Source organism: Gnatocerus cornutus, chromosome 1 (genome assembly GCF_029298725.1).
Source record: "Gnatocerus cornutus isolate USDA-ARS CGAHR chromosome 1, icGnaCorn1.1, whole genome shotgun sequence".
In the NCBI taxonomy this organism is placed as follows: domain Eukaryota; kingdom Metazoa; phylum Arthropoda; class Insecta; order Coleoptera; family Tenebrionidae; genus Gnatocerus; species Gnatocerus cornutus.
In genome coordinates, this window is record NC_142233.1 from 17,708,318 (window position 1) to 17,730,058 (window position 21,741).

At 37.6% G+C, this 21,741-nt stretch overlaps 2 protein-coding genes and 1 long non-coding RNA gene across 5 annotated transcripts; 2 read left to right on the forward strand and 1 right to left on the reverse strand.

The window, feature by feature from the left end:
* Positions 1-5,264: 5,264 nt before the first annotated feature.
* Positions 5,265-6,408, forward strand: LOC148180685 (uncharacterized). Its single transcript, XR_015770421.1, has 3 exons — positions 5,265-5,309; positions 5,343-5,457; positions 5,507-6,408. It is a non-coding gene; the product is annotated as an uncharacterized LOC148180685 (long non-coding RNA).
* A 6,318-nt stretch (positions 6,409-12,726) lies between these two features.
* Positions 12,727-21,615, reverse strand: LOC148180686 (putative Rho GTPase-activating protein CG5521). 3 transcript variants are annotated; one of them, XM_088046929.1, is made up of 18 exons: positions 21,334-21,615; positions 21,135-21,245; positions 20,925-20,942; positions 20,288-20,866; positions 20,041-20,250; positions 19,642-19,991; positions 19,433-19,593; positions 19,148-19,382; positions 18,802-19,098; positions 17,724-18,752; positions 17,379-17,678; positions 15,395-15,730; positions 14,972-15,343; positions 14,233-14,922; positions 14,015-14,173; positions 13,841-13,968; positions 13,541-13,788; positions 12,727-13,491 (listed from the first exon to the last, which is right to left on the reverse strand). In XM_088046929.1, the coding sequence occupies exons 1-18, from the start codon at positions 21,437-21,439 to the stop codon at positions 13,298-13,300; spliced, it is 5,523 nt and encodes a 1,840-aa protein (XP_087903055.1). In that variant the 5' UTR covers positions 21,440-21,615; the 3' UTR covers positions 12,727-13,297. The 3 variants fall into 3 exon arrangements, with proteins under 3 accessions (XP_087903055.1, XP_087903142.1, XP_087903001.1); XM_088046875.1 differs by having other exon boundaries at positions 12,728-13,497; XM_088047016.1 differs by lacking the exon at positions 20,925-20,942 and having other exon boundaries at positions 12,727-13,497.
* On the forward strand, positions 15,742-17,354 carry LOC148180687 (katanin p60 ATPase-containing subunit A-like 2). The gene is made up of 2 exons (XM_088047140.1): positions 15,742-15,871; positions 15,949-17,354. The coding sequence occupies exon 2, from the start codon at positions 15,968-15,970 to the stop codon at positions 17,318-17,320; it is 1,353 nt and encodes a 450-aa protein (XP_087903266.1). The 5' UTR covers positions 15,742-15,871; positions 15,949-15,967; the 3' UTR covers positions 17,321-17,354.
* Positions 21,616-21,741: the final 126 nt, after the last annotated feature.

Below are 21,741 nucleotides of genomic sequence, written 5' to 3' on the forward strand. Positions count from 1 at the left end.
TGGTTGAGTTCCTTTGGCTCTTCTCTAGAGGAGAATACTCGTTTTCTGCTCGTAGACTCAACATTGCAAACTTCGTGCTCCCGCAATGCAATAAGGCAACACTTGAAACATCTCCCAGTCACTGAACGACATCTTCAACCACTGGAAAAAGAACATTTGACTTTGAATTTAACCTTTTTCATCCATATTGCAGTAAAGCAGCACCTTTTTCGTGATGGATCAATTCACTGTACTCTGGGAGCACTGAATGGGTGGTTTCTTCAATTCTGTGCAATAACTTGCAGAGTCCTTCAGCGTTGAGCGACGACAACCGAATTTTCGACATCTTAGGCTATGGGTATCATCCATCGATTCAGTCTCTTTAATGATAAACTCTGGTAATGAAGTTGGAACCTGGAAATACCACGAAACATTTCAAGGCTGGAATTCAAACAGTTTTCAGCTTACCTGCGTTTAAAAATTTCAATAAAGACCCATCAATTTGTTGCAAATCAACTCCAACTCTAAATAGCTTCAAATGAACTTCTTAACTTGTGTAATTTCTTTGCTACCATGCCCAGAAGAACGAGAAAGTAAACAGTAAAGAATTCTGGTAGTTTCTCGTTAAATCATGAACATAACCTCAATGTGTGCTGTCAAAATAGTCAAGTTAAGACATACGTTAAGATAGAGACACAATAATTTTTAATAATTAATAGAATCGTAACCAAGTCGTGAATGTTAAATCAGACTTTAGATTCTTACTCCTGAGGACAAAATTAATAAAAAGAGTATTTTCTTGCTTTAATTTTCATCGAAAAACTGCAAACCAAATAAAAGTTTGAAAAATTAATAAAACATTAACGGAGCGTCTGATCGAAAAATTTTTGACGGATTCTTGTTCCTGAGGTCCAAATTGATGGAAAAAGTCGGTTTCAAAGAGATTTTATTTTTTGTCGAAATCGCCAAAAATCCATGATGTTTAGTCTTTGAACTTTTTTTGGCGAAAAACGCGAAAGTTTGCAGATCGACACGAAACTATGCACATGGCATAATTTGACATTTCCACATCCATTTTTGGTCTCCGTTCCTCGCTATCTGTAAGATTTTTTGAGAAAATGCAAATTAAAAATTTTAAAATTCAATTTCCCGCTTCAAGCAATCTGTCAACGAAGCATAGAAGCTAGGACATGCGTCAACAGATCTGTCCATAAATAATATTAAATAAAATATTAACAAAGTCGTAAATCTTAAATCAAAGTTCAGATTCGTTTTTCTGAGGTTAAAATTAACAAGTTAAGTAGTTTATTGTATTTATTTACACCGAAAAGTGAGAGAAGTTTTTCCATAAAAGCCACCTAGCGGAATAACGCCGAAGTTGATAGTTCACGCCTCCTCTCACCAGAGGGCTAAACTTTTGTTTTTAAAACTTACAATTTTTGAATCAAAACCATTTGCAGGAATAAGGAAGAATGATAAAAAACAATACCCTCAAATTAAACTAAAGGAGTATTAATAAAATAAAAAAACACAAACTCGACACTCTCCCTCCTTCTTGCAAAAAGTGTGAAAAAGTTTCATTAGGAACATGTTTGTTGGCTTACCTAAAAAAGACGAGGGAAACAATCTGAAATGGACGAAACTATCCATTCTTAATTAATGGTAATTGATTATTGCTCTAATTCCAACTGATCCAAGAGCCAAGAGCCAAGGTTAGTCCTTCGCAAGTGGCGCTTCCTCAAAAATATCTCATTTAACGACTTCTTCAATTCTTGTAGATCATTGTTGTTTTTATATGCTGATGTAACCGCAGCCAGCTTGTCGGACATTTCAGTGCTCATTTCTTTTTCCGACTAAAACAAACCAAATAGTTTTAGGTGTTAATCTTCCTCTGATACTACAAAAGCCATGACATCATAAAGACACTAAATTTAAATCCCAGATTTGGAATCTGCGTAAAATTCTGCGTTCACTGATGTATAATAACTCAAGTTTTCTCTAAAAAATAAGCGAGATATCGATATGAGAAGTTTGGCCATAGTTTTAGTCATGAATTTTTGCGAAAATTTGCAAATTTCGACTTTTGGAAAATCTAAAAACGATTTCTTATGTAAAAAATCGCGAGAAAAACGATGCCGCAAACCGCATTCGAATATCTCAAATAGTTTTCGAGATATCGAGCATGAATTGTTTGGAACCTTCAAAAATTTGGCCATCTGGCGACAACCCAAAAATTCAAACGGCCATAACTCAGTTATTTGTTGTCGGATCTGAATTTAAATTCCAGATTTGGATTCAGCGTGAGATTCTGCGTAAAATGAGTCAAAATTTATTGAGTTTACCCAAGAAATAAAGAAAGCATTGACCAAAAACTGTTTGGAAGTGGTCATTTTGGGGTGATTTTCAATCAATGTTTTCAAAATGAAAATGACGTTTAATAGCATTGAATTATATATCAGTCGAAAGAGGAGCTCAAAATCTATCCACTGGCCCAATTTGAGATCGATCAAACAAACGGTTTACGAGTTATGATCAAAAATAAAAAAATTGAAAAATTTTCATCGTTTGAGTCGCAATTTTTTTTCGCGAAAAATCGACTATCGAATTTTCGACTTTTAAGCACTTTTTCTGACGTAAAATGAGCCGAAAAAAACGATGGCGCAAACCGCATCTCAATATCTCTAATAGTTTCCGAGATATTTAACTTTGAAAATTGGGAAAAATGAGAAAAAATGAAAATCAACTATCCGAAACTTTGATCGGCCATAACTCAGTTATTTGTTGTCGGATCTGAATTTAAATCCCAGATTTGGAATCTGCGTAAAATTCTGCGTTCACTGATGTATAATAACTCGAGTTTACTCTAAAAAATAAGCGAGATATCGATATGAGAAGTTTGGCCATAGTTTTAGTCATGAATTTTTGCGAAAATTTGCAAATTTCGACTTTTGGAAAATCTAAAAACGATTTCTTATGTAAAAAATCGCGAGAAAAACGATGCCGCAAACCGCATTCCAATATCTGAAATAGTTTTCGAGATATCGAGCATGAATTGTTTGGAACCTTCAAAAATTTGGCCATCTGGCGACAACCCAAAAATTCAAACGGCCATAACTCAGTTATTTGTTGTCGGATCTGAATTTAAATTCCAGATTTGGATTCAGCGTGAGATTCTGCGTAAAATGAGTCAAAATTTATTGAGTTTACCTAAGAAATAAAGAAAGCATTGACCAAAAACTGTTTGGAAGTGGTCATTTTGGGGTGATTTTCAATCAATGTTTTCAAAATGAAAATGACGTTTAATAGCATTGAATTATATATCAGTCGAAAGAGGAGCTCAAAATCTATCTACTGGCCCAATTTGAGATCGATCAAACAAACGGTTTAGGAGTTATGCCCAAAAATAAAAAAAAATAAAAATTTTCATCGTTTGAGTCGCAATTTTTTTTCGCGAAAAATCGACTATCGAATTTTGGGCTTTTAAGCACTTTTTCTAACGTAAAATGAGCCGAGAAAAACGATGGCGCAAACCGCATCTCAATATCTCTAATAGTTTTCCGAGATATTTAACTTTGAAAATTGGGAAAAATGAGAAAAAATGAAAATCAACTATCCGAAACTTTGATCGGCCATAACTCAGTTATTTGTTGTCGGATCTGAATTTAAATCCCAGATTTGGAATCTGCGTAAAATTCTGCGTTCACTGATGTATAATAACTCGAGTTTACTCTAAAAAATAAGCGAGATATCGATATGAGAAGTTTGGCCATAGTTTTAGCCATGAATTTTTGCGAAAATTTGCAAATTTCGACTTTTGGAAAATCTAAAAACGATTTCTTATGTAAAAAATCGCGAGAAAAACGATGCCGCAAACCGCATTCCAATATCTGGAATAGTTTCCGAGATATCGAGCATGAATTGTTTCGAACCTTCGAAAATTTGACCCTCTGGCGACAACCCAAAATTTCAAACGGCCATAACTCGGTTATTTATTGACAAATTCTAAAAATTTATCATATTTTTGGATTCAGCGTGAAATTCTGCGTAAAATGAGACCCAGGTTTGTTGAGTTTGCTTAATAAATAAACGAGGTATTGGCCAAAAACTGTTTTGAAAACATCATTTCAGGGTGATTTTCAATCAATGTTTTCAAAATGAAAATGACGTTTAATAGCATTGAATTATATATCAGTCGAAAGAGGAGCTCAAAATCTATCTACTGGCCCAATTTGAGATCGATCGAACAAACGGTTTACGAGTTATGGTCAAAAATAAAAAAATTGAAAAATTTTCATCGTTTGAGCCGCAATTTTTTTTCGCGAAAAATCGACTATCGAATTTTGGACTTTTAAGCACTTTTTCTGACGTAAAATGAGCCGAAAAAAACGATGGCGCAAACCGCATCTCAATATCTCTAATAGTTTCCGAGATATTTAACTTTGAAAATTGGGAAAAATGAGAAAAAATGAAAATCAACTATCCGAAACTGTGATCGGCCATAACTCAGTTATTTGTTGTCGGATCTGAATTTAAATCCCAGATTTGGAATCTGCGTAAAATTCTGCGTTCACTGATGTATAATAACTCAAGTTTACTCTAAAAAACAAGCGAGATTTCGATATGAGAAATTTGGCCATAGTTTTAGTCATGAATTTTTGCGAAAATTTGCAAATTTCGACTTTTGGAAAATCTAAAAAACGATTTCTCGAGATCTATCTATCCACTGGCCCAATTTGAGATCGATCAAACAAACGGTTTACGAGTTATGGTCAAAAATAAAAAAATTGAAAATTTTTTATCGTTTGAGTCGGATTTTTTTTTCGTAAAAAATCGACTATCGAATTTTTACGTGGCAAGGAGCCCCTGGGAAAGCACCCTTAGCCCTGACTTGTTCTAACCGAATTTCACGTTGGGCTTATTCATCCCGTTTTAGCTTTTCTGTCTTTCTTATCTTTTTACAACGTTTTGTTCGGGCTCTATTCGTGTAAAAGGGTTCAAACATCTACTTCTTTCTTCCTTTTTGTCTAAAATTGCGCAAATTAATTATTTTCCTTGGGCGAATTGCTCACCATCGCATAATATCGTTCCCCAAAAGCTAACCTCAAACGTAAACAAAGTACCGACTGGTCAACCGTCAGGTTATAGGTTAGCGTACTTTGGTACTTTCTTTGATCAGGGTTGGCGACAAGTCTTGCAAATGCGCAAACCCGTTGACGATTTCCGGCGAATTTGAACTAGGCACTTTTTCATTAGGGGTTTATGAGGCCGATTTCGCGCTGAAAAGAATGTCGCGTGTCGGGGAAGGTTTCCGGTCGCGAGGAAACCATTTTGTTACCGTTGTCTTTTGACGGTGAGTCTCGTAGGAATTTGGAGAAGAATTTCGTACCGTCGACAAAGTTCTAAATCCCGTTTTGTCTTCTAAATTCCACGAGTTCGCCAGTTGCGAATTACCGTTAGTTTCCGAAGTCCTTCACAGAGGTAATTAGAACCTAATTTTCATAGCCACGTGCTAATTTTTGTAAATTAGGGACTTTAACATCGGGGCAGGAGTCTAAGCCCACACCGCCTCGTTTCTACGAAGACCTGACCTAGAGCCGTAGTGACCTACCTAAGACCCTACCAGTACAACCTCCAACCCATCAAAAACCAAGGGCGAACCGGTCCCAGTCCGATCAACTTTTGGGAACCATCTTAGTGCCGGCCCTGAGGGTGGTGAAGTTGTAGGAGAGTTCCAGCTAAGTCTAGCTTAAGCTTTACCGTCTTGCATTTCTGTTTCTCTGCCTCCGCGATAATTTCGCCTAACTTCATTCTTTTACCTCGTTTGTATTAACTTATTACCTATTATTTAATCTTCTTATTATTCACTTTGAACTTTGTTCATTTGCCAAACTATTTATTTTCAAATTTGTTCATTTGCTTGTGAGGGAAAAGCGCTTTTTCAACTAAACTTCTTGTCAATAATTTTAGAAAGTCACATTTCGTTTATCCTTTGTTAGAATTCATTTTTTTTACCTGAAAGCATTCAGTAACTATGACATGTATCGAAGTGCGTTTTGGAAAATCGTTTTTCTCGCACCTTTTTACATTAGAATAAGTTTCAAAGAAAAATTCGACCAAGGGTAGCTTACCCTATAATGCAAAACCTAATTCGGTCAATATCTCGCTTATTTATACAGCAATTTTTAAATATTTGAACTCATTTAGCGCAGAATTTCGAGTAAAATCCAAAAATGGGCGGCAAATTCACGTACGTGAAAAAATAACCGAGTTAGAAGCGTTTAAAGCTTATGATATTAGGTATAAAGATCGACATCTCCGAAACTATGACATGTATAGAAATGCGGTTTGGAAGATCGTTTTTTTCGCACCTTTTTACATAAAATTCGAAAATTTTGCCTATTAATTCAAAGACCAAGGGTAGCTTACTCTATGATGCAAAATATATCGCTTATTTATGAAGCAATTTAAAAAAAATTGCACTCATTTAACGTAGAATTTCAAATAAAAATGGTACTTTTAATAGTTTAAGAAACTTGGTTTAGAGCATTTTTTTCCTTTTTTTGATACAGAATAGGTATATCATTGATGTGTCTAACAATGAAATTGTTATAAAAAGTTTATTCAAATAGAGTTTGATCGTTTATAAAAGAAATCTTCTATCTTTTTAGTTGCAAGAAGGGTCTATGACTCTATTTTTGTTAAACTTAGTTAACTACAAGAAGTGCTGTCTTTCAGTGTATTTTACAATCACTTTTTTTTTCTAATATTTATATTAATTTCCTGAAAATTCGGAAAAAATGTAAAGTTGATTCCGTTATCGTTCTTGGGTCAACAACAATGGTTTATTGCCACTTCTTTCTTACTTTGTATGCTATTTTTGTTGTTATAGTATGGAGCATAGTTACTTCCAAATAATTTAAAAAATATTTCAATTTTACTCAAAGATATTTTTTATTTTTTTTTTTTCTAAACTTTTATAAAGTGGCGTTGACATTTTACATAAAAATTTAAAATGGTAAAATGAGAAATAAATAAAGAAAACACAAAACATTTAATTAAAATTTAACTTGTCGCCAGCTCTCCCCTTGAACGGGCTAGTTTTGGACCTAACAACACTTGAATCCATACCGGCCCCCAAACATTTCCGGTACCTGCAGAATTGGCATCTGAAATCAGAAAATTACGTATTAAAATTTGACTACTAGAATAAAATGTCTAAAACAATAAAAGCGAATTTAAAAAAATATCTAGAAATCTAAACGATTTTTAACTAATTCATGAATATAAAATATAAATATCAAGAACCTACGAATAGTTGTCGCACGTACAAACTCACCGAATTTAAACAATTCAAAAACAAAATAAATAAGAATTTATCAGGGAAAAAATAACTTGACTGTAACAGATTTGTCCCAATAGTTTTCTTATGATTAAATAAATCAAAATACAAATGAATTCACTTAAGACCACTGAATCAACGCTTTTTATATTCACCTGTTTCCGTTCTCCACCGTTATCGAACACTTCTGCTCATATTTGCAGGTGTATTGCTTCCTGGCAGCAACACTCCTTTTGAAGGCTCATAAAAATTAGGACAATCTTTCTTACAAAACGTACGAATTTATGCATCTTTTTAGAATTTTTATGTTACAAACGCAAGCGGCAATGGCAAGTCAAGTCAGTGTTGGCAAGATTTTTTTTTCTCTTTTTTTTGCTTGCCTTGAAGTCAAACATAAAATTTCATACTTTTCTGAACTTACCTAAGGGCCCCATAATTGAAATAACGCGCCTTGTCCTCGCAAACTCCACAATCCGACGCTGATCGTGGAGTTGAAGGGCGATGGTGAGGGCTGTGGGGATGCAGGACTTGCTTGCCGATGCTGGGGACTGCGGCGAAGATTGTGGCAATGATGATGAACAAAACAGATGCTGGGTCTATAACTCAATTTTTGCTAAGCCGAGTTAACCACAAGAAGTGCTTCCTTTCACCGTATTTTACAATCACTTCTTTTTCTAATATTTATATTAATTTCCTGAAAATTCGGAAAAGATGTAAAGTTGATTCCGTTATCGTTCTTGGGTCATCGACAATGGTTTATTGCAACTTTTTTCTTACTTTGTATGCTATTTTTGTTGCTTAGTTTGATAAAAGGTATAGCATTGATTATAGTTATTTCCAAATAATTTTAAAAATATTTCAATTTTACTCAAGGATATTTTTCTTTAATAAATAAATACAAAAAACAAAACATTCAATTAAAATTCAACTTTCCGCTAGCTCCCCCCTTAAACGGACTTGTTTTGGACCCAACAATATTTGGGTCCATACCGGCCCCCAGACACTTCCGGTATCTACAGTACTGGCATCTGAAATCAGAAAATTATTAAAATTTGACTACAAGAATAAAATGCCTAAAACAATAAAAGGGAATTTAAAAATTATATTATCAAGAAATCTAAACGATTTTTATAACTAATTCATGAATATAAAATGTAGATATCAAGAACCTACGAATAGTTGTCGCACGTACAAACTCACCTAATTCAAACAATTCAAAAACAAAATAAATAAGAATTTATCAGGGAAAAAATGACTTGACTGTAACAGATTTGTCCCAATAGTTTTCTTATGATTTAATAAATCAAAATACAAATGAATTCACTTAAGACCACTAAATCAACGCTTTTGATATTCACCTGTTTCTGTTCTCCACCGTTATCGAACACATCTTATTATTTTTGCAGGTGTACTCTTTTTTGGCAGCAACAGTCCTTTTAAAAAAAAACTTACAATTGAACTTAAATAAATCGCGTTTAAAGTCACATTTTCTACGTTTGATTTGTTTTTAACTTGAGAATAATATCTAATTGGAGTTTTGAACCATTTACGATGTAAACGATCGATGACTTAGCTCTGTTTTTTAAACGGACTTTTTTTTCGCTCGGTTAAACCAAGTTGAAAAAATTATCATTATTATTTTACAAAGTTGAACAACATGCCTTCTTTTTTGGGTACACTTATTGTTAATAACAAATTACGCTGCTCCGCCAAAATAAAAATAAGTAAATTACATACCTTGCGACATTTCACACACACAGACGAGACACACGAGAGCTGGAGAGAAGAAAACGGAAAGAAGTATTCCTTTTGAGTAAACCACTAAAACTCTCCCCCACCATTTAACAATCGGCAAGTCAATTTTTGGCGATTAAATGAAATAGGTTGTTGTCTAATTGACATATTTGAATAAACAAACGTCCTTTGAGATTTTGACTAAAGCAAAGTGGTTCAATACAGCAATTAAACAACTTTAGTTTTTAACAGAAATTAATAAAATCATTTCTTATTAAATACTTAGAAAATAAAATAAACAATTTTATGCACTTTCTAAACTATTATACCTACATATTTATTTGTATAACACGTCTTACACTGATGCTACGCCTTTTCTTTTAGGCCATTCCCTCAAGCCACGTCAAAAAGAATTGTTTTTTTTTTTTTAAATTTGAGCCGTGTCTAATGTATCTATGCTTCGCCACGGCCGGACATCAGACCAGGCTGATCGCAATCTTTTATTGGTTGCAAGAAGGGTCTAAAACTCTATAACTCTAAGTATATAACTTAATATATAACTATAAGTCTATAACTCGATGTTAAGCCGAGTTAACTACAAGAAGTGCTGCCTTTCAGCGTATTTTACAATCACTTTTTTTTTCTAATATTTATATTAATTTCCTGAAAATTCGGAAAAGATGTAAAGTTGATTCCGTTATCGTTCTTGGGTCAACAACAATGGTTTATTGCAACTTCTTTCTTACTTTGTATGCTATTTTTGTTGCTTAGTTTGATAGAAGGTATAGCATTGATCATAGTTACTTCCAAATAATTTTAAAAATATTTCAATTTTACTCGAGGATATTTTTTATAAATAAATAAATACAAAAAACACAAAACATTTACTTAAAATCTAACTTTGCCCTAGCCCCCTCGGCAAACGGGCTTGTTTTGGACCCAACAATACTTGGGTCCATACCGGCCCCCAGACACTTCCGGCACCTGCAGAATTGGCATCTGTAATCAGAAAATTACGTATTAAAATTTGACTAAAAGAATAAAATGTCTAAAACAATAAAAGAGAATTAAAAAAATTATATTATCAAGAAATCTAAACGATTTTTAACTAATTCATGAATATAAAATATAGAGAACCAACGAGTAGTTGACGCACGTACAAAAACTCACAGAATTTAAACAATTCAAAAACAAAATAAATAAAAATTTATCAGGGAAAAAATGACTTGACTGTACCAGTTTTGTCTTATTAGTTTTCTTGTGATTAAATAAATCAGAATACAAATAAATTCACTTAAGACCACTGAATCAACGCTTTTGATATTCACCTGTTTCTGTTCTCCACCGTTATCGAACACTTCTGCTCATATTTGCAGGTGTATTGCTTCCTGGCAGCAACACTCCTTTTGAAGAACCCCTTACATCCTTCACAGCTGTAAACATACATAAAAATCAGCACAATGTTACAAAACGTATGAATTTATGCAATTTTTTAGAATTTTTATGTTAGAAACGCAAACGATAAAGTCAGTGTTGGTAAGATTTTTCCTTTTTTTTTGCTTGCCTTGAAAGATGTCAAACATAAAAATTTAATACTTGTCTGAACTCACCTAAGGGCCCCATAATTAAAATATCGCGCCTTGTCACAGCAGACTCCACAATCCGACGCTGATCGTGGAGTTGACGGGGACAAGGGCGATGGTGAGGGGCTGTGGGGATGCAGGAGTTGCTGCCGATGCCGGGGTCTGCGGCGAAGATTGTGGCGATGACGAAGAAGAACAGAACAGATGCTGGGCCTGGGGCTGTAAGTTGGCCTGCTGCACTGGGGTTTCCGGAGGTTGGGGGCTTGGGGGGGTGACGACAATAACAATAACTGAAAAAAATTATAACATTATAGGACACGTGGAAGATTTATCAGTAGAGATAAAAAAATCCATTCTTTCCAGAATTTTGGTACTCTTTGACTTCGAATAATTACTTTTCACGGTTGCCGTAATCTCCCCTTGCGCTATGCCTGTAATAATGTTACTGAATATCTCAAGTTTCCAAGAAAAAAAACAAACACTAGAATAACATTTCCAAAAGCTATAAAATCAAAATCTAGTTTTTGTCGTTTGACCAATTGAACTTAAATAAATCGCGTTTAAAGTCACGTTTTCTAAGTTTGTTTCGTTTTTTACTTGACAACAATATCTAATACAAGTTTCAAACTATTCAGGATATAATAAACGATCGATGAGTTAGCTCTGTTTCTTAATCGGACTTTTTTTTTCGATCGGATAAACCAAGTTGAAAAAATTATCATTATTATTTTACAAAGCTGAAGAACATGTCTTCTTTTTTGGGTACACTTATTGTTACTAACAAATTACGCTGCTCCATTAAAATAAAAATAGGTAAATTACATACCTTGCGACATTTTACAAAGACACCAGACACACAGAAAGAAGGAAACGGAAAGAAGTTCCTTTTGAGTAAACCACCAACACACCACACTCTCCCCCACCATTTAACAATCGGGAAGTCGTTTAGGACAATTTTTCGCGATTAAATAAATAGGTTGTTGTCTAATTGATAAATTTAATTAGACAGACGTCTTTTGAGACATTTCACTGTGGACTCAAACCCAAAAAAGTTGTCATGACCAACTAATAAAGCAAAGTGGTTCAATACAACATTAAACAACTTTAGTTTGAAACTGAAATTAATAAAATCATTTATTATTAAATACTTCTTTAATAAAAAGAAAATAAAATGAACATTTTTATACACTTTCAAAACTATTATATTTTTTGATTGCACTTTTTATAAAATGTCATAGTTCCGGAGATATTTAGCTTCAAAAACCATAAAGTCTTCCAAAACACGTCTTGCATTGAGCTGCGTCCCAGTTCAGGCTACGGCCTTTTATTTTTTTTTTTTTAAATTTGAGTTAAATCCGAATTCTTATGTAAAAGGGCGCTAAAAACAAAAAGCTTTAAACATTTGAAAAATAAAAATCAAATATCCGAAATTTTAAACCGCCATAACTCGATTATGTATCTGATTATTTGTTGCCGCATGTGGTTTCTGCGCCCAGTTTTGGAATTTGGGCCAAATAGCGCCAATTTACTCCAAAAATAAGCGAGATATCGGTCGAATTAGATTTGGAAAACTTAAATCCAAAGGTGGCTTCTATACCTTTTTATCTGTCATCGTTCTGAAGATAATTTTTTATCATCACTTTTTTATTGAGCTGACAGAAAACAAATCCGCTCGCGCTATGACCTTGGTCGAAAACTGTAGGTCGTTAAGTTGTTAAGACCATTCTGAATTTTTTTTAACCGAGGTCGAGAAATCTTAATTTTTTACGTATTTGTCGACAAACTAAGGGAAAGAAAATAGAATGTTTCTTAATTCTGAAATCATAGCACATAAAAGGATCCAAAACTGTTATTCTTTTTACAAAATTCAAGTTCAAGAATGGACTTGGCAACTTAACAATTTAAGCCGTTGATGAAGATCAATAATTGTAATGGTTTTCAACTCGGCTATTTTTGACATGGGAAAATTTTGTACAATTTAATTTGTGTATAAAGTTTATTAATAAAGCTTTTATATAAGTACATTTTAAAAATATTATCTACAAGTTTACAAACCACTCAATGGTTGACAGGAAAAGTGGAAAGTCGTAAAATAAAAATTAATACTGAATCCCCAAACACAACATGTTTTAAAATCATTGCTAAAAATAAGAGAAATTATGAATACTGTAACTCAATATTGAAATACTGGTGAAATGGAACAGCAAAGAGAAATGATTGCAATACTGAAAATCCAACAATAACACAAACAGGGAATATTCACAGTAGATAAATGCAGCTTATATTCAGTTTGATAAAAATAAAATAAATATCAACGTTAATAAATATGTCTTGTACATCTATCATAAATTAATACCGTTATTTCACATTAATAAACATAAAATTAATTTACAAAAGAATTAAATAAACAAATAAGACACTGCAACTACTGAATATATAACCAAAACTTTTTCAGGCCATTTGATTCCTCTCCCCTAACTTTTAACCACGCTTATTCAGTAGTTATAAAAAATAGATTTGAGACTTAACTTGGTGTTTTGTCTTAACCCGAAACGAGAAACATTTAGTTATACACAATTAATTTTAGTGTCTTGCACGGAAACTAGTCATTATTCTTATTCTAGTGTACAACATCGAGCACTTTTTACAGCTAAAAAGATTGCTACTTTTTCCTAGTAGATTGCTGAGGACTCTCTGGAGGCGAGTCTTGAACTTCTTGACGTAGAGATCTTCGTGGAACATTTTTTAAACTTGAAGAAATCTTCTTCAACGGACGAGGCGATATACTGGTTGATTCTACATTTTGAGAAATGTCTGAATGGTTATTGAACCAAACGCCTCGTGCGGCATCGGAGGCTGAAACTAACGAATTGTTATGTCACATCACAACTTCATTTTAACTTACCTCGGAATTTCGAAGTTGGATTCGGCTTGTGCGAGTGTCCGTGTGAATCCAGAAGTGCAGCTGCCAACATGGACGCATTTCCGGTACACGCAGGACCGTCTCCAGCCCCGCTGGCCGTGGAACCGCTCACACAGAACGGACTTGGGGTCGCGATGGGACTGTATACTCGGGATATGAAGTCTTCATACGTGGTGCTGTGCTTATGCTTCGTGACGACGGTTTCCAGCGAAAGCGCTCGTTCCTCATAACTAAAACAACAAGAGTGAGTGAGGGAGGTACAAGAGTGTTGGAGGACTTTACTATTGCTGGTAAAACGGTAGAGTGGTTCTTTTGGCACGACTGGCGCAGATGGCGGTTGCTCTGACCAAACCAGCAAGCACGTTACTTTCGACGATGGCTTCATGGAACAAGATTCCGAAGTGAGGTACCTAAGGTTTCAAGTCAGCGTTGTGTGAAGATCAAGACGATACTCACGTCAGGTTTGCAATTAAGTGTAACTCTATTCAAGTTATTTCCTAGTGGGTAGATTGTTATCAAAATATCACAGAACTCGGTGGGAATGATGTCGCGTCTGTAATCCCGACAATGCTCAGACCACACAATGTGCACTTCATCGTTTCCCAAATGTCTAGTCTACAAGATAAAAGCACAAAATAAAGCAAAATTTCTACAATTACAAAAACCACTCTTACTTTATTAAGCACAGTTTCGGGCGTCTCTCCCGGCATTCGCGTCGCCACGTGAAAAATCGCCTCCGAGAAGCTCGTAGCGACGTACGGCGCCGTTAAACCAGTGGAACCTTGCCGCTGCAAACCTCCCAAGAAGCCCGTGTGTCCTTCCAGCTCCACTTCCCACGCTAAAGCTGCCAAAAATTGCTCGTAAGCCGCGCTACCGCCCTGATTCGAAAGAATCGAATTTTTGTCTTCTTGACCGGGCGCAACGTAAATTACAGCCACCTTGTGCGTTTCTCGACATCTCTGACTGTCCAAGTTGCGGAGTTCTCTCAACAAACGCTCGGTCTTGTTGAGAAGATGCAGCTGTTGGCGACGTTCCCAACCGGCGAGACCGAGTTGAGAGAACAAGAGACGACATTGCTGGAAGGCGTTCTGTTCCACGCCGCTTTGCTGGAGGCTGTTGGTGTCATAGCCCGGACTGGAAGCCCCCTCGCTTCTGCTGCTAGGCCGCGACATGGGTTGGCCCAACATAGAACCGGCAAACTGCATGGCTCTGTTCTCTTCCACTTCCATGTTTCTTTGATTTATGACGGAAGCTATCGCCTCCTGCTCGATTTCGATTGATAAAGGCGGGGCTGTCGGCTGGTTTAGTTTCCGATCAAAGTTCTCCAAACATTCTGGACTCGTATGTCCCAAATATTGCAACAACTGTAAAGAAAACGTGTGTTTAAATGATTATAGAAAGAACGCAACATACGTCATCCAACTGGTCGAGATCCGGAGCGGCATTCGCAACCTCAGGTAAGACATTCGGGGAGCGATGTCTCATCGCTCTTTGTGGAAAATTCGAACAGTTTCCAAGAATGAAGCTTTCCGGTTGAATGCTCATTGGTCCCCACTGATCCACCTTTGCTTCCGGTTCGATCGGCGCCTGACCTTCAACACTGTCATTTTCCGGTGATCGGTAGAGAATTGAAGCATCCCAGCACGCTTTTCCAGACAAATCTCTTAGTAACACTCTCACTTGCTTATCAGCTGTTGATAAGCCCGCGGTGACTCCACCTCCAGGTAGATCAAGTACCGGTAATTCGATCAAACTGGCGACCACGCTTTCACTCAGCATAAACAACTAAAACAAACAATCAGTCGCATTTTATAAGAGTGCTAGACGCGATGTTACTTGAATATTGGGCGCAGAGAAAATGCTAGCTGACAACTCATCCGAGCTCAAATTTGGGACGTCGTCGTGTTCAACGACCATTGAACTGAGTCTGGCAGCGCCGATGGCCATTGGAAAGTGACCAAGATGAGTCACTAAGTGGGCTAGAACTGTTTTGGCGCAGAGGGTGATGGCTTTTTGGCATTGATGATTTTTCGATGGCGACATGGACGGCGAGGATTTATCCGCCAAGTCATCGGAGAGGATGTTGGGGTCAAAGTCTTCGTTCAGACTGGGCTGGGATAAGCCGCCGGGGTTGTCAGCGGAGGCTTTTCCAACCGCGATCTTAAACAATACCTGAAACAAAACATTTTCGGTTAATAACTGTTTTGCCGCGTTTTTTCTCCATAGCAACGAAAACAAACAATAGAGTGACGATCATGGTAATCGATTATATACAACTCAAAGTGCTCTGGACGCATTTCAAGAAGACAGTTTGTGAGTAATCTAACTTCAAGTTGACACTACAGTTTGGTTAACGTTGTCGCCGGTAAATCAACAAACTCGTTTTCCAGAAACTCTTCCGTTTTCGAAATGAACGGCCTGGCAGAAACAACTTCCCAGTTCACGAATAACAAGTCCACGAAACCATACCGCGAAGCATTGAGACGGGAATCGCAAGAACGAAAAACAACCATTCTTCACCTCATCTTCAAATACCTCATCGAACACAACCTCTTCGCTGTGGCTGAACTCCTGCAGAGCGAAACTCAAACGGGGCTCCACTACCAAGTGTGCGACAACATCGACTTGGAAATAATGCTACGAGAGTACCAAAGCTATTATTACACGAAATTCCAGCGAAATCCGAAAATCTTGCGCAGGCTTAACGACAACGAGCAAGTAATGACACTTAAAAGAGAGAAAAAATTTACGCCTAAAGAGAAAGTGGTGGTGGTTACAAAAAAAAACGACCCCGAATTCCAGTTTAATGTCGTTCCTTTAACAAAAACAAGTGTGACGAGCACTGAAACGAAGTGTTTTGGTGATTTTGAAACCCCTTCTCCAGAGTGGAAAGAAATGGCCGATCAAGTAATGAAACAAATTGTACCGAAGAATTTAGGTATCACGTTTAAAGACTGTCTGTGTTTGAACACCACCGTTGAAACGCTAAAAGAAGCGATCATTTATCCTTTGCTTTATCCTCAGTTGTTTGAAACGGCGTCTTCTTGGAAGGGTGTTCTTCTTTACGGACCTCCAGGCACCGGTAAAACGTTGCTAGCCAAAGCCTTGGCCTGCGAAACGCCATCCACTTTCATAAACGTAACAAGTAGCGCATTCACCAGTAAATGGCGTGGTGAGTCGGAAAAACTAGTCAAAGTCTTGTTCGATGTTGCCAAGTACAACGCCCCAACGACAATCTTCATCGATGAAATAGACGCCCTTGCTTCCACGTCTCAGGAGTCGAACCACGAGGCTTCACGCCGCTTTAAAAGCGAAATTTTAACACAAATCGATGGCATCGTGAAATCCGAAGAAGTGTTCGTTTTAGCCTCCACTAATAACCCCTGGGCTATCGATCAGGCTCTGTTACGGAGATTTGAAAAACGAATTTTGGTGCCGCTACCAAACAAAGATTCACGGGGCGAGATACTCAAGTACTACTTCAAAATCCACGGGCGTGGTTTCAGCAATGAAGAAATGGCCAAGTTTGTTGAGATGACCGAGTATTTCTCAGCTTCGGACTTGAAATGTGTGACTAAAGAAGTGGAGATGATGATAGTCAGAGAGAAATTACAACAACTGAAAGAAAATGGTAGATCTCATGGGAGTCGGCAGCCAAGGTACGGCGATGTTATAAACGCTTTGAAGAAAATTAAACCGAGCGTTGCGCCCAGCAGTTACCGGAAATACATAGAATGGGGGTCTAAATTCGGCGCCATCTAATTTTACATGTCTCTTATTAAAATCTCGAAATTGACGTTCATGTCTAATTGATACTCACCGTAAAAACTTGCAACAACAGACAGGTTCCTCGCTCTTCGCCGTATTCCGAAATTTCCAGCAACCTCCTAGGTTCCAACCGCATGCACCATTCGCCCAAACACAACAAAAGAGCGGTTCCTAACGCTTTGTCATTTTCGCCAGCTGTGGATCCCAAAGGAGCATGAAGAAACAGTGCTGCACACAACGTTCGAATTATAGCGTTTCCAAGACGTGGGTAATGATTCCAAAGAAGAGAGGCATGGTCACACAACAAGAATAAGATATTACTCGCCAACTGAGCAATAATTTTCACATTAAACTAAAACACAAATTTGAGCAAAAATCACCAACTTTTAGTCTTTACCTTCACAGCTAGTAGTAGCACATTGATGGCATCAGCGACCTTTGGATGAAAAGTCTGATTCAACAGTTCTTTGTACACAAACATCCCCAAGGCTGTAAGAGCTATGCATCGAGCTTTGCCTTTAGGCTCTCTTCGACCTGCTCGCAATAAAATACTGACAACGTGTTCTTTGACATCGGGGCAAAACATGACGTGGATTTTTTCTTCCGGTTGAAGAACCGACATGTTATTTAGATCGTCGGGCAAACTTAACAAATTCGCGATGATCGAAACCGCCTCGGTCCGTGGCGCCCCTTCCAGATTCTCCATCGAATTCAAAACAGTGTTGCACGCATGAATCAGATCCAGCAACAACAAAGAAAACCCTGGAAGCTGCAACGACAGAAATCTCGGTCCCAAATACTTTAAAGTTGTGTTAAGAAACGGCTTGGAGCTCTCGACTAAAGCCACATGTGAAAACCGATAGAATTGGGGTAGATAGTTCCTATGTTTATGATCACAGTTAAGAGTGATGGTGCAAAGCAGCCTCAAAGCGTTCAACTTTCCTGCTTCGTACTGAGCAGGGAGCATCAGAGCCCCAAAGCACCACGGTAAGATCAGCGTCAGGGGCGGTACCAACTCCGGGGCGGGCGGAGTGCTTTGATTGTCCACTGAAATTCCTTGATTCATTTTGATTTTGATGAGAGTTTCGATTAGTTTGACCAAGTATTCAAACACTTGGGCGTGGAGTTTAGGGTCTGTGATCGAATTCACGTCACCGAGAGCCCCCAGCATGCGTCGCCATAAAATCACGGCGACGTCGGGGAGCCATCCTCTGATACTACCACCGCAAACGACGCCTCTGTGTTCTCCTGAGGGTTCCGAAGTGGAGTTTTCCGTCGAGAGAACATCCAACTGAATTGGAGAGTCTTTGATGGAATTACTTTCCAAGCCACTGGAGGGTGCTGGACTGGGCGAGCGCGTTCTATCGGTAGACTCCGTGTCTTGCTGAGGGAGGTTATCCAAAGACAAAGAGCGACGATGTTTCGGCTAAAATTACGTGGCATTAAAGCGAGTGGCGACAGTGGCGATCACTTACGTTTCGTTGTCTTTGTGAAGACCGACGTTTCACATTGAGACTCGTTTCACTGTAGCTTCGGCTCATGCCGAGTTTGCTCTTTTTTCTTAAAGCGTTTCCATCAGGTAATGAGGAATCTTGTCGACACACCGTACTGTGGCCGTGGTCGTTGATGTTGGGAGTGTTGCTTTCAGGGCGAGCGACTAAGCGGCGTCCGCGCTTTGATTTTTGCTCCATGAGACGATCCAAAGGTAAATCGGTCAGATCCAAGTTGTAGACGTGCCGAGCCAAGACACGAGTCAACGTCTCCATTGTTTTCTGTTAATTAAAAACAACAATCGCAAGAAACTAGAAGAACGCAACTTACGGCCCACTCCTTGATCAGCTCTTCCCAACTCGTCAAAGACGTAAGAACCAACAAAAAGCGATCCCACAACTCTCGCGAAATGATCACGTTTAAATTAGCCTTGATCCATGTGACGATAAGAGTTTGAAAGATGGCCGGTGCCAGTTTCCCTCCCAAAGTATTAATTTTTTTCTTTGGGGGATTTTCTCCTAAAACTAGGGAGGTTATTTGTAGCAACACCAACAGAAGCTGCTCCCTAAAATTTCCCCGTAAAACAAATAAAAGGAAAAAAAAACGACATCAAACCATGTGCTACTGTCCATTCGAGTGTTCATCACCATATATCTATAAATATTAAGTACTCGTTTGCACGCATCAGTCTGTTCTTCCAACATTTTCGGAATGTGCGGATTTACTTCTAGTAAAAATACATTGGCAGCATGTGTCATAAACAGTTGCAGAACGTTCTAAAACAAGTCATGAAAACACAAATCTTAACGTCTTATGAGACATACCTGCATTCCAGCTCTCACCAACAAGTTTTCTTTATGAATAGCCCCTAGATACGAGTCGTTTCGTAACCTCGGTGGTCTGAAAACCTCCGCTGAAAGATCTTCGCGAGGAGTGTCTTCAGGAGGCTCTAACATGTAAGTGGGAATCTCAGGTACGTTCGACTGAATCAAGTCTTTGTAAACGGCAATGATTTTTCTTATAACAATCACATGACTGAAGTTGATCAGGAATGCCTGTCTGTAAAGTTCGTGGATAAAGTTGACGTTGTCTCTGGAGCTGCAGAGAACTTCGCGGACGATCTGCACAGCTAGTTCTTCGTCACTTGCCGTTTTAGTGGTGTGGATGGAAATGGCTAGAAAATCATCATTAAATGAAATAAAATCCAACGAAATTTATTCAACCTGAATCGAGACTGGGATGAGCGGACTCATGCTGAGATTCCTCCTCATGAGATGCAGCGGCCGCGTTACTCGTGGAATGTGTAAGAGAAATGGGTCCTCCGTCTGTATTTTTCTTGGTCTGGTGCAGATAACTCGCGATCCACATGATCAACGACACCCGACAATAAATAAACTCAGTTTCAGGCTCGGGTTTCCTTAAAATAGGCAAATCTAAACAACTTACAATCCGTTCCAATTTTCCTTTTACCTAGATTTGGTGTGTACAAAGAGGTTTCGTGTTTGAAATTCGGGCAGATCTTCATCAAATAGAACATTTTGAATTTTTCCAACAAAAAGTGAAAACACCTGTGATGATGAGCAGCTTTGTCTTGCCATTCCAGTTTGACGACAGTTTGCACCATATGCTCTAAAAGTGCCTCTAGAAAGAATTTGCTCGGGTGATCGGGAGCTTTTTCTCCACCTGACGGTGGTAACACTGCTAGTAGCTCTGAGGGAGTTACAGGATATTGGACGCTGGTGTCATGAAACACACTGCCGCTCAGTTGCGTAGCGGCCGAGGATGGAGCGTGGAAACCTGGAACTAGGGTTTGAAACATGCTGTGGACGTGGTCGGGAGCGTTGTCGTTCAATGCTTGGTACCACATTAGAAAAAAGCGAATCGCTTGGCGTCGCAGTTTTATTGAATTTCCTGGATGGAGGAGCTTTGATAAAATTCGACCCAAAGAGTGCAGTTGCCATCTTTTATGAATCAATTCAGGGAGCAAACAAAGAATTTGTTCCAGAATCCAAAGAGTACACTCTAGCTCTTCCTTGTGGGCTTTGTGCACTGGAATGTTTAAGGAAATTAACAATAATTAACACAAGCAGACACCCAATCCACTTACCCAAATGAAAAGATAGTTCTGAAGCAACAAAAATAAGACAATTAGAATAAATACAAACAAAATGCTACAATTTCATTGAATCTGTTTGAGAGCCTAGTTTACAAGCGGGTTAACATAAATTATCACAACAAATCAAGAAAATGCATGACATAAAAGGACACAAAAGCAAACAGATTCAGGACGTTAGATTCAAGTTTTTGGAATTTTTACCTCTTTGCCTCAAATTTCCTTCCGCTTGGATAAAACTGTCATAAAGAATATTGTAGACGTGACTAAAATTTGCTTCAAACAGTCCCTTGGCCTCTGCAATGTCCACATTTTCTGCAAAAACAAAACACCGTCAACCAACACAATTTAACCTAAATCAAACTGTCAAGTGTAAAAATGTTTAGATTCCAAACCAACGCACCCAGGATGACTTTAAGATGCTTGATTCTTGTCGCGAGGTCTTTTTTGGGATCCTGTATTTTGGAAGTGGACTTTTTAACATCGACGAGATTTCTTTTGCTAAACATCTTTGCAGAATATTAAAGCCATAACACCAAAGATTTGCACTTGTAGTTATTGCTCAAGGGTCGGTGAAGCATCGTAGGTGAATATAAATTAATTAAAAAAGTAAATATCACATTTTTTAAAAAGAAATTTATGTGTTGACGTACATTGACATCTGAATTGACCGCACTGACCTCTAGGCGATGACAACCGAAACTATGAAGTAAATACAGCGTGGCGCCAAACTCAAATCAAATAAAACAATCATTCATTTCAATTATATTTATTTCATATGACGTTAATAAATACATAGAAAAATATATGT